The 13,107-nt window shown below is 43.6% G+C and overlaps 1 protein-coding gene across 1 annotated transcript; it reads right to left on the bottom strand.

The window, feature by feature from the left end:
- zgc:162396 (putative methyltransferase DDB_G0268948) lies at window positions 1-10,675 on the bottom strand. Its single transcript, XM_070543900.1, has 7 exons — window positions 10,653-10,675; window positions 10,213-10,506; window positions 9,987-10,147; window positions 8,627-8,843; window positions 870-970; window positions 613-750; window positions 1-538 (listed from the first exon to the last, which is right to left on the bottom strand). Exons 2-7 carry the CDS (start codon window positions 10,321-10,323, stop codon window positions 448-450), a joined length of 819 nt encoding a protein of 272 aa, XP_070400001.1. The 5' UTR covers window positions 10,324-10,506; window positions 10,653-10,675; the 3' UTR covers window positions 1-447.
- Window positions 10,676-13,107: the final 2,432 nt, after the last annotated feature.

The raw sequence follows: 13,107 nt of genomic DNA, 5'->3' as shown, positions 1-13,107 counted from the left end.
TTTTGAAATGAATATGAAACCATTTAATTTCAGATATCTCAATAAGAACAAACTCCTTTAGAAGGATCAATAAAATGAAATCAAGACCTTTTTTTTTATTCAAAATCTAAGGATTACTGTGGTTATTAGCATGTTGATACTAATTTGATTCAAAACCATCACATAATAAAAAGGCAAATGCAATAAAGCAAAGAATCTGTAAAAAAGAGAAATTTTCCAAAAATGGCTTGATAAATATTAACTTCATCTGAGAGTTGCTCCTAAAAAGTAGTGAAAGTGTCATAAAAACATATTTGTTCAAATCTCTGAGCGAAATCTAAAGAGGAACTGGAAACAGCGACTTTAAATGTTGAACCGCTGCTGAAGCCTCCTTTACGAGCTCCAGATCTCAGGTTAATGAGTTATGAGTTCAGACATTTCTGCTGACAGAGCAGATATCCGCTTTTATCACAGCGGCTTGGATGCCAGGACACAGAAATATTCCCATTCCCGCTCTATTTCAGTGTCAGGACAAGTGACTCCCATCTCATGCAGGATCCTGTGAGATCAGAGAAAAAGAATGCATATATAAAAAACTAAATGAATAATAAATAATGTTTTAGGGTTCAGCACCTCTTCTGGACGCTGTTTATCATGTCTTCAGCTCCCTGGGGGTCTTTCATCTCAAATGTTTGGAACATGGACCAACTCCTGATGAAACCCATCAATTTGCTCACAGAGATCAAAGTTTTTCTTGGAAAATTTTCCACCCTGTTGCATCAAAATAAAACAAATGAAATAGTTACCATTTCATTTAGAATAAAAACAAAAATCTGAAAAATAATTTGTTATACATTTGGATCAATGGTGCTGCATTTTTAGAGAATTACCTCTCTTTGTCTGGAAAGGAGATGGCGGAGTACATCGCATCCAGTTTACTATCAGAAATGGCCACTGGGTCGCTCGTGTAGGGCTGCAGCAACTGTTTCACCTGGGAGGAAAATGAGGGTCAAGATTTGTTCTGTACGCATTTTTAAATTCAGACAGAAGGAAGAAGACTGAGGTAAGAGCAATGAACTGTTCCCAGAGGTTAGTAGAACATACTGCAGCTCCCTGTAATCCACGTTAATGCTTAACTCATGATGTTTTAACAATTGGAAACCAGAGAAGAGAGAATATGTGGAGCGGACTTCGTTCATGAACGTCTTAGTCTGGAAACAATCCAGAAGGCAAAGGAACATCTGTCCTGTATCTCTGGCCGTTTCTCAATACACAAGTACGCTAGTATGTTCTTGTGTACTTGGCAAGTACAACAGAAAGTCTGTTCTACTGAGTACGGGAGCAAAAGCATGGCCTTTGGAACAGAACCGTACTCTGTTATGTTATGGCAGCAAGTGCTGCGTTGTGCTACGGTAAAAAAAATTTACCTGAAATGAAAATAAAAGTCTGGTTTGTCCCTCAAATGATAAAATGACAATTATTACATTGTATTTGTATAATATTTGGTCCACTTTTATCAAATTTGATTAAAAACAAGCAATTTCTGCTGTTAAATGGAGAAAAACTAATGAATTTTCATTAAAACAGAGCTATTTAAGGCAACGCTGCTTTTATTTTGATAGTGGGTTAGCCAATTAGAATGTTTAGGGATAGTGAAGGGTTTTACAGGGTACGTACAAATACAACAACAGAACAATATTATTTATTTATTTAGACGTTTGTGACACAGTGCATTATGGGATATCTTGCCAGCGCAAGTCGGCTGAAGGATGCATCAAAGTGTCCTCGATACAATGGGCGGAGTAAAAACACATCCAGGTACTCAGGGTACTTGCTATGATACATACTTAGGATTGGAACAGTACTTGGGCCAACGTTGATGACATTTCACAAGTACATTACCCAGCCAGCACACGTAGGCGGGCCCTATATGGAATATATATGGGCATGCCATATGGGTCCCAGCATGGTTTGTCTGCGGTTTCCACAGGGTTAAGGTTACACTTTCAGGTGTTCGTCTCAAGCACCAAACTATTAAAATCATTATAGGCACATATTCCCTAGGGGTGTGCTGGCTGAGTAGTACACAAGTTCAGACAAGTATGCATATTGAGAAACCTTTGCATGAATGCTCTGTCATATATTAACCATGTTTTTGGTCATATTCCCAATCACCTCCAAAGCACTGGACACAACAGACTGCACAGACATCACCGCCCCTTCGTCATCCCGATTGGTGTTTTTTTTTTTTTTTTTTTTTGTTAAATCAGAGTTGAAGACCAAATTCACTCATTTTTTATCTCATTTTCAGTGATCTCTATTATTGATGAATGCCTTGTGAGTCGAGCTCTGTGGGGTAAGCTTTGGCGTGAGTCACTATGGGTGAGCCCATGAATGCTAATTTTCAGTGTGACGTAGATCTGACTGGCTGTTTTCGTCCGGTGACCGGTCTGTATCAATACGTGGTCGCTGAGTTCTTCCGACTCCGGGCCTCCCACGCCGGGGCTCCACCTCCTGGATTGCTTCGGTGCCCCGACATTGTCATCCCTCCTCGGCGGAGATACATACACCGGGGCACCCGCAGAAATCACAACCTCAATGGTCATAATCCTCCTCACTCGTTCTGGTCTGCAACCCTTCGCTCTCCAAGGAGGCCTCCCCGCCACGTTGACCACTCTGCGTTAGCCTACCCAGCTAGGACGGCTAACGCTCCAGCTGGCCTGCAGCCCTCCTCTGCCATCAACTTTGGCCTGCTCAATATCTGCTCCCTGATGAACAAAGGCCGTCATATCCTCTCTGACAACAATCTGGATTTTCTCTGTTTGGTCAAAACGTGGCAACATCCCGACGACTTCTCCTCGCTGAACGACACCAGGCTATGCTTGCATTTCTAAATCCCGCGGATCACGAGGAGGCGGTCTCGCGGTCATACACCGTGAGACTTGGAATGTCCTCCCCGTGCATGTCCCTGCGCTCAGCTCTATGGAATGCCTGGCGTTTCAGCTCCCTGGACCAACTCTCACCATTATTGCTGTTATTTACCGTCCGCCTAAGCCCTATCCTGACTTTCTGTCCCAGTTTGCTTCTCTACTCGCCCATCTCTCCACTCTATCTTCCAAAGAAATGTTGCTGGGAGACTTCAATATCCAAATGGACAATGACACTCTCCCAATCTCCAAAGACTTTTCTTCTTGTCTCCTCGGGCATGGACTTCTCCAACACATCGACACACCGACCCATACTAAAGGACATATTCTGGATGATCTGGACATGATCTGCAGTTCTGGTCTCACTCCTCTCAACTACTCAGTTACTGATCTCCATTTATCTGATCACTTCTTTCTTTCTTTTTCTGTTCAACTCCCTCTCCGTCATACCAGGACTACCCGTCTTATTCACTTTAGGAAAATTAAGGACATTAATCTGGACACTCTCTCGTCCCAACTCTTATCCCTTAGCTTTTCTGATATGCTTCCCTGTCCTGATGAAGAAGAAGAAGAAAACATCATTTCTATAGCGCCTCTCAAGATAAAAATCACGAGGCGCTTCACAAAAACAAAAATGTAAAAATATAAAAAAGCATTTAGAAAATGTTTAAAAATATATTTGAAATGAGCAAAAATAGACAATTGTGATTTTAAAAAATGTTAAGAAAGAGAGAGAGTGAACAGGAAAGAGGGAAATCAGTGGATCCTGAGGAAGGTGGAATAGGTGGGGAGAGCAGAATAAAGAGAGAGAGGTGAAGAAGGTCATACAAAAGCCAGCTTGAACAAGTGAGTCTTCAGCTGCTTTTTAAAGGAGACCACTGAGTCCACTGATCTCAGGCTCAGGGGGAGAGAGGTCCAGAGTCTGGGGGCCACAGCAGCAAATGATCTGTCACCTTTGACCTTTAGCCTGGTGCTGCACAACCAGTAGGCTTTGATCACTGGACCTCAGGGACCTGCTGGGGGTGTAGGGACTAAGAAGATCACCAATGTAAGATGGTGCTTGTCCATGTGAACCTGAAGTTGACGGGCAGCCAGTGAAGCTGGAGGAGAAGCGGGGTGATGTGGGTGTGTTTGGAGGACTTGGTCAGAAGCCGAGCACAGGCGTTCTGAACCACCTGCAGACGGTTCAGGGAGGTTCTGCTCAGACACGTGAAAAGAGAGTTACAGTAGTCTAAGCGTGAGGAGATGAAGGTGTGGAGAACTGTCTCAAGTTCAGAGCGGGACAGAATGGGACTCAGCTTAGCAACGTTCCTGAGATGGAAGAAGGAAGAGCGGACAAGAGAACTGACATGAGAATCCAGGGTGAGAGCTGGGTCAAAGGTCACGCCAAGATTCCTGACAGAAGGTTTGGTGTGGGAAGCAAGCTGACCAAGGGAGTCTCTGACTTTGGGAACCAGCTTGTCTGGGGCACAGATGAGGATCTCAGTCTTATCTTCATTCAGCTGAAGAAAGCTCCCAGCCATCCAGGTTTTGATAGAGTCTAAGCAGGTGTGTAACAGCTGCAGCTTAGACATCTCATGGGGCTTAAAGGAGATGTACAGTTGGATGTCATCTGCATAAAGATGGTAGGAGATTCCTTTGAAGGAGCTCAGGATGTGCTGAAGAGGAAGCAGATAGAGGAGGAAGAGCAGAGGCCCCAGCACAGAACCTTGTGGAACACCATGGGTAAGAGAGGTGGTGGAGGACCTAAACTTGGAGACAGCCACAGAAAAGGAGTGCTCAGAAAGATAAGAGGAGAACCACTCCAGAGCAGATCCTGATAGGCCTACCCAGTCTCTCAGCCTCTCCAGTAGCAGGTGATGGTCAACAGTGTCAAAGGCTGCAGTCAGGTCCAGCAGGACCAGAACAGAACAGTCCCCTGCATCACTGTGAGTCAGAAGGTCATTAGAGACCCTAAGAAGAGCTGTTTCAGTAGAATGAGCTCTACGAAAACCTGACTGGAATCTATCATAGATGTTATGTTCATCAAGAGCAGCTGTGAGTTGTTTAGCCACAACCTTTTCCAAGAGCTTGCAGATGAACGGAAGTTTAGAGATGGGTCTGAAGCTGCTATGGAGAGAGGGGTCAAGACTCGGTTTTTTAAGAAGCGGGTGGATTACAGCTTTCTTAAAGTAAGCAGGGACCTGACCAGAGACCAGAGAAGCATTAATTATAGAGAGCACGCTGGGACCGATGGACTGAAAAGCACTTTTAAACAAAGATGAGGGTAAGATGTGGAGGGGGCATGCAGAGGTCTTCATAGAGTTAACTAGTTTGGTTAACTCAGACAAAGAAACAGGAGCAAAGCTATCTAGGATGATGGGCCTGGTTGGAGTCGGGAGAGGCGGCGATAAGGCTGAAGGAGAGATGCTAGATCTAACCTTATTGACTTTGTCCACAAAGAAAGAAAGAAAGTTCTCACAGTCTGTAACAGAGTGGATGGAGGCTGTAGGAGAGGCAAGAGAGACGATGCTGCGGATGGTGTTAAACAGCACCTTGGGGTTCCCTTTGCTCTGGGACACCAGGTTGGAGAAATAGGAAACCCTAGCGTCTCTGACTGCAGAGTTAAAGGATGTCAGAAGATCCTTTAGGTGCAGCAGATGGACGTGGAGATGGGTTTTCTTCCACAGGCGCTCAATTTTTCTGCATTGGCGCTTCAGGCTGCGAAGGCTGTCATTAAACCAGGGAGTAGGGTTCACTGCAGGAACTGATCTGGTTCTGACAGGACAGATGTTGTCCAGAATGGAGAGGCAGTGCTCGTTAAACTGAGAAGTTAAGGAATCTGGGTCGTTATCAGAAGAACAGGGTGGATCAAAAGCAGCAGAAAAATTGCTAACTGTGCTCTCTTTAAGAAAACGAGAACTAACCATATGACGAGCAGGAGGTGGGGATGCAGAAACTGACAAGTTAAAGAAAATGCAATGGTGATCTGAAATATAAACATCCTCAGGACAAACACTGTCAGCATTTAGACTCAGGGTAAAAACAAGATCTAGAGTGTGCCCCCTGGTGTGTGTGGGGCCAGAAACATGCTGGGTAAAGCTGAAGGAGTCCATAAGGCTGGAGAAATTCATGGCAAAGTGATCAGAGGGATCATCAACGTGGATGTTAAAGTCACCAACAATCACCAGTCTGGACAGCTTCACAGTGGAGGATAGAAAGTCACTAAACTCCTGAAGGAAAGAACTGTTTGGACCAGGTGGACGATAGACCACAGCACAGTAGAACGGGTCCTTACGCCCGACTTTAATCAGCTGCAGTTCAAAGGAAGCAAAGTGACCAGAGGCTGTAGAGCTACATGGAAGATGGTCTCTGAAAACAACAGCTAGGCCTCCACCACGACCAGAATCCCGGGACTGGCTAAGAAAAGAATAACCACTCGGGCAAAGTTCAGTCAGAGCAGAATAATCAGATGTTTGCTGCCAAACTTCAGTCAGAAACAGAAAATCCAGGTTTTAGACAGAATTAGATCATTGAGCAGGAAGGACTTATTGTTAACAGAGCGGGTGTTTAACAGAGCCATGCTGAGTGTGGTGGAGGAATCAGAAACTACACAAACAGCTGGAGTTGGTCGACGTAAATTAGCAGGGTTAGATCCACGGTGTTTATAAAAAACACTTATGGAGGGAACAGGAGGAGAAACCACTGAGGAATGAGGATAAACCGACCTTAAAAAACTTGGACGGAGAAACCGCACTGCAACGTGGCCTAGCGGGAATGAGGAAGTGGCGCTCAGGTCGCCAAACAAAGGACAAGAAGCTAGAAGATTGCGCCGATGTTTGCTAGATAAACCACGCTTTAAGAGAAGTCTTATTCTCACCTGGATTCCTGCTCGTTTACCTCTTTTCCTCCGACGTTTTCCCGGGACCGGACAAACATAGCCGGAGGCGGGCAGCTCGGGACCGTCGTTTGGCTCCGGGCCAGTGCGCCGCTCAGGTAAACAAACAGGATGATACGTCCTCGGTGCATCTTGGGCGATCATGAACGAACGGAAGGACAAAAGAGTCTGGCGATCATAGGAGATGGTAGCAGGGACACTACTGAAGAGGATCGCAAACAGAAGCAAGGTGGAAAAGAGGAGGTTAGTCGAGAAAGGTTTGAAAAAGTGGACGGTGACTGCGGCTAGGCCAAGCACAGGCGCCATCTTGTTGCCGACCGGAAGCGGACTGACCACTATAACTCCAATCTACATAACATCCTTGACACCTTGGCTCCATTAAAAACCTGTTCTGTCAGTTTCTCTACCTCTGCTTACTGGTTCACCGCTGATCTTAGGACTTTGAAAGCTGAAGGCCGACGGCTGGAACGTCTCTACAGGAGAACGGGACTTTCTGTTCACAAAGACATGTACACCGCCCACTTAGCCCGCTACAAGGATTCTATCACCTGCACAAAGTCAGCTTATACTCCGGTCTCGTCTACTCCAACAGTGGAAATTCTAAAACTCTTCTTTCTGTCCTCCACAAAATCTTTCAGTCCCCCCCCCCCCCTCTACTGACACCTGCAACAGCATTCTTTCCTTCTTTAACCAGAAAATATACGAAATCTGCCAGAGTCTTAGTCTAACCAACCTCCGCTCACTTCCCTCTGATGATCTGACCTTCACTGAATCATTTTCCTGTTTTTCAGTACCTGACGCCTCCACTATCTCGGACCTAATTTGCAAATCTAAGCCTTCCACCTGTCAGCTCGACCCACTCCCATCCATCCTGGTTAAATCTTGCCTCCCATCCTTGCTACCCTTGATCTGCTCCATCATCCACGCCTCCCTCCAGACCAGAATCGTACCTTCAGCCTTTAAAACCGCAGCTGTCACTCCATTTCTCAAAAAGCCTGGTTCAGATCCTAACCATTTCATCTTTCATTACAGTCTGGTCACCAGCCGCATCGACTACTGTAATGCCCTCCTCTCCGGTCTCCCCCTAAAGTCACTCAATAAACTGAAGCTGGTCCAGAATTCCGCCGCCCGTATAATCACCAAGACCTCCATCTACGATCACATCTCTCCTGCTTTGCACCATCTTCACTGGCTCCCTGTTAAATACCGAATTGACTTTAAAATTCTTCTGTACACTTTCAAAGCCATCCACAATCTCGCTCCTCCATATATTTCTAATCTCATCCATGTCGTCACTCCCACTCGCTCGCTTCAATCATCATCCTCCGTTTCCTTATCTGTTCCCCGTATTCGCCTCAGTAACACTGGAGCCAGAGCCTTCAGTTACTCAACCCCTAAACTCTGGAACACTCTCCCGTCTGACATCCGCAATCAACTCATTCTCAACCTTTAAGTCCCAACTCAAAACTCACATGTTCCGCTTGGCTTAGCCACCATAACTATACTCCTTCTTCTACCCTTCTCTAGCCTAGCAACCGAAATCCTCCATTCCTACATTTTTATCTAGTGTTAGCTCCTTTATTTTATCATGTTTATTCTATGTATTTATTTGTGTTGGTGTTTTTTTTCTTCTTCTTGTATGTACCTGCACTTGTAAAGTGACCTTGAGAGTCTTGAAAGGCACTTGAAATAAAATGTATTATTATTATTATTATTATTATTATTATTATTATTATTATTATATTGTTAATTTAAAAAAAAACTTTTAAATGAAAATGAATAAGAAAAACATGGTTTTAGCACATTTTTACCTTTACTTTGCAGCCTTTGTGTCTACACATACCTCCTGATAGATTAGGTCCAGTTTGTCTCCGATGTCCTTGTAGTTAAATTTAAGGTTGGTTTCACTGAATCCCAGCAGAGCTATGCATCCGCCTGGTTTTAAGACCCGGTTTACTTCAGCCAGGAACTTGACCTGGTCAAACCAGTGAGCTGCTGAAGCTGCTGTCAACAAGTCTATAGTCCCATCTTTAAAGGGAAGGTCCTCTGCTGTACCCTGACTGCAAATTCAACACAAAGAGAACCACATCAATACATGTAGCATATCTCCAGTCCATTCTTCATTTTCAGGGTTGTGAAATGAGAAGAATAATAAAACTGCACCGTAAACATGCTTGGGCGCCCCTACCAACTATGACTGGATCTGAACTTACTGCTTTCATGCGTCTCTGTTGTAAAACCAGTCACTGATTGGAGTTTGGGAGGCACTGCCTTTAAAATTAAAGTAAAAATAAAAAGGACCAAGCACAGAACCATGAGGAACTCCACAATTAATTCTGATGGTTGAGGCTTGGGATTTGCAGGAATACTTTAACAGTGTTGAGTGTTTTGTTGGATGGTAAGACCTAATTAATGCTCCCAGAATGTGCTGCTTAATTCTGATGGTATTCCAAATAAACACATTATTATTGTGATGAACGTAGCGGCACAGTGCACTAAAGAGATGAGGTATTACGTCACTGGTGGGCAAAAACTTTTATCTAAATTTTGCAAAGGTCCTTTGCATGCGTGAATGGCATTTGGTGGAAAATGTATCTTCCCAAGAGCTGTGGTGAAATAATTGATTAGAATATGGTTTATTAATTAGCTAATTAATTATTATTAATTAACCTGCATTCAGGGAGAGATGGATATAATCGCACATCTGAGTAAAATGAGTAAATCTTCTCTTTAACAGTGTTTTCTGTCTGTCTTTAAAGGTCCTCCATGGGTGTGGTAGCATGCCAGTGAGTAGAAATGGTTGTCTTCTATCTATGTAGGCATGCACGGTTTTCAGCAGATGGCCTTTGGTGCTTTCAGCGCATAATGGAACAACGAAATTCTACAGTTTGGGGAACTAGTCGCACAAGTATTTAATGTATTTACTCAAAGGAAAGGTGCATAGAATAACAGGTTTGTAATCTTGCAGAGCAATAAGAAAACAACATGTGGTAAAGTTTCCTTAGCAGAAATCCCACCACCTTTAACAATAACACCTTCGAGCAATTCAAATTGTGTCCAATCAAAAGAAAACAAATAATGCCTTCAAATCAGAAAGGAAAAATCTGTGAAAGGATCTCAGTTTTCATTCATGTGCTATGAAACGATTCTCCACGCGTCAGTCAGTCTGCAGCACTTTAGTAATGTAAAAGTCTGATGCCCACCGGTAGGTGACATTAGGGTACCCCGGCACGAGTCTGGCCTCCTCCACCTGGTTCTCGCTGACATCAATGCCAACCACTTCTTTAAAATGTGGCGCCAGCATCCGTGTAAACTGACCCGTTCCACATCCCAGGTCCACAGCTAGCACATGTGGGGGTCCTTTCTGTGGAAGTAAACACATGTTTAGTCCTGCTGTTAGATCCAGTGTTGCTCGCTCACATTAAATACCTTTGTGTCCAAGTACTGAATGATTGCATCCTTGAGATCCTCAGGAGGTGAAAAGCGATACTTCTGGTAAATGGAAGCGTGTTTCTTCCCTTCAAAAAGTCGATAAGCCATGGAGACGTTTCCAGCTGTGACTCGTCTGTGACCTCTGCCTCAGAGCTACCTTCCTCACAGATCGTGTTAGAAAATGTCTTTATCTTGCCACAGTTGAACCAGATTAATCTTTAATCCAGCTCTTTTGCTGTACTGTCAGACACTTGTGCCCCTTCCCTTTCTGTCCTGTTTTCATGCAGCTTCCTGTAAATGAACCGGAGCACAAGCAGGCAGAGAACTGATCAGAGATCAGTTCGTCTGAGTGAATCAAGCTGCAGGATGAAACACAAGAACCCAGAGAAGAAGAAGAACACAGCTGAGAGTAGAGCAGAGTGACAGGAGTTCCTCACCAGCTGAAAACTTCCTCTGATGTCAGCCGATCTGTGAGGTCAGCAGCTGATTTGTCATCGGTGCGTCACAGGGGCCGGGCTTCCAGCTTAACCCTTTAACGGCCCATTCCTGCACAGCAGTGCTCATCTGCTACCCTGGCCTGTGGACTAACTGTTAGGAGATGAGATTGTTTTCTAATGTTCAGTTCTTCAGCTAATTCTTTATTTAATAACCTTTTTAGTAAAGAGACGTTGACATTTAGGGAAAAAGTGGTTTTCAGCAATTGTTTACCTGTTACTTTTACCCGTTTAACCCTTTAGCGTCCATGTCCAGAATATAGCAAAATAAAAATGTGCCTTTTTGCATTTTTTAAGTAATTTGGATCAATTAAATGTTATTAATAACATAAAAATAACATTTATATTAAGACTACAATGTTTGAATAAGTTTAGCTTATTAAATTATTTGTCTTGAATTAAATTCTGTGCATGTTCCAATAAAATAAAATGGGCTCTACCAAGCAGCTGAGCTGCCATTTCAAGGCTTAACAGACACCGTGATCAGCCACATAAACCCTAATAATGTCCGAACACCACATAGACACAGACCAATGCCCTTGGGGCTGTGAAAATCAAAACTACACATCATAAACCTCCAGGAAAGCAGCAATAGATAAAGACGACTTTAAAAGTCACAAATACAACCTGTGTCTGGAGCTACTGGGATTATCACGCCCCATTATGGTAAATGGCCTGCATTTGTGCATTCTTAGGGTTAACCCCCCCCCCCCCCCCCCCCCCCCCCCCCCCCCCCCCCCCCAAGGCGCTTCACAACACAATCTGTCAATCACACGCTGGTGGGGATGAGCTACGATGTAGCCACAGCTGCCCTGGGCCTCGCTGACAGAGGCGAGGCTGCCGAACACTGGCCAGTGGTCGGAGCTGGGATCAAACCCGCAACCTTCCGATGGCTGGACAACCCGCTCTACCTCCTGAGCTGCTGTCCCACTGCTGGTAATGACTGATATTCTTCTCCAGTTTTTTAGAGCTGATGAAGTCAAAACTGCATCTAAAGGCTAAAAGCAAACATAAAATACACACGTAAGTATTTCCTGTATGTGAACCAAATGGCTGATTATAAAGAAGAGTTCATTGTGCTCCAATCAAAAATATTCCAATGATGTTAATAATTTACACAGTTTTCAATCTGTGTGTAATTTTAAAGCTAAAATGTATTTTTAAACCTGTTCTGACAGTTTAGGCCAATAAAACGGTGAACCTGAGATTTTACTGACGGCGTAAAAACAGGAAACTTTAATAAATTTGTAGGATGGTTTGTGTTTTCAGGTGGCAGCGTGAGCACGCAGAGGAGAGACACGACGAACAAAAAAGGTAGAAAAAGTTTGAGAAGAAAGAAGAATGAAAATAAGAATAGACCTAAAATTAAAAAAAGCTTAATACACAATAAATAAATAAGTGAAGTAACAAATTTAAGAAGCATCCACAACCAACAATCCTGTTGTTTATTCTTGGTTTCATTAGAATTTTTAATCAGACTTCATCCGGAATTTTTCATAAGATGAAATATGTTGTTTTGTTCACCTCGGAGGAACCAAAGTGGGATTAATTGCTCCCGAGAGATCGTCATAATGACCTATTGACCATTTTCAAATGAAGCTATAAATAGAAATCATCCCACCAGCTCTAATTAAGCCACAAAACACCAGAGGGGTTAAGTTTGACTTGATGACTCACCTCCAACATCAAAGACATTTAAAATGGACTTCTATGAGAAAATAACGTTTGCTAGGTTTGTTCCCTTCCTGTCCAGTTTGACATTCCCAAAGATCATTGATTAGATCAGCTCTGTTCTTGCATTCTCAGTTTTGATATTAATCCACACTTCCGCACTTCCCTGTCTGGTCTTCCCATGAAAGCTGTGAAGCAACATCTTTCCGTGTTTGATTTCATTAATGAACATTTTTTAGTTGTGAACCGAGAGATTTTGTGATTCCTGACAGTCACCCGGGACCCGATTAGGACTTCCTGGTGGGATTGTCGTATGAAAACAAACCTAAACCAGTTCTCAGATTATCTAGAATTCCATCGAGCCACATTTGACCCCTAAATCGGTGCTATTAACTTCTGAGGCCATTAAAGGAACAATGTGAACTCAACAGGAACACACACACACGGCCTGAGTGTGTGAAACAGGATAGTTGATGCCTACAGAACTGCAGACGGTTGAGACTCGGCTGTGAGAATGAAACACTGCAGATCCAAGAGGAGGATGTGTTTTCTGGTGTCCCTCGGATGCTGGAGGTAAAGGGCATGTTGGGAAAGCCCAAACACAGCTTTCATGGGTCCTTTGTGTTTATCGTCATTTATTTGTGAAACAGAAAAATGCTTTGGAGTTTTCCCTGCTGGTAAAATTCCCAGATTGCAGTGCTTGCTCAAATCCAAGGAGTTTTAAATA

This window comes from Nothobranchius furzeri, chromosome 14 (genome assembly GCF_043380555.1).
Source record: "Nothobranchius furzeri strain GRZ-AD chromosome 14, NfurGRZ-RIMD1, whole genome shotgun sequence".
Lineage (NCBI taxonomy): Eukaryota > Metazoa > Chordata > Actinopteri > Cyprinodontiformes > Nothobranchiidae > Nothobranchius > Nothobranchius furzeri.
Note: the sequence above shows the minus strand (reverse complement) of the source record. Positions and strands in the feature narration are given on the sequence as shown.

Coding starts and splice junctions, on each gene's coding strand:
- zgc:162396 (XM_070543900.1), bottom strand. CDS start 10,323: ATGGCTTATCGACTTTTTGAAGGGAAGAAACACGCTTCCATTTACCAG. Junction 971..8,626: donor TGGACCTAATCTATCAGGAG/GTATGTGTAGAC, acceptor TTTTCCTCCCAG/GTGAAACAGTTGCTGCAGCC. Junction 751..869: donor TCCTTTCCAGACAAAGAGAG/GTAATTCTCTAA, acceptor TTGATGCAACAG/GGTGGAAAATTTTCCAAGAA.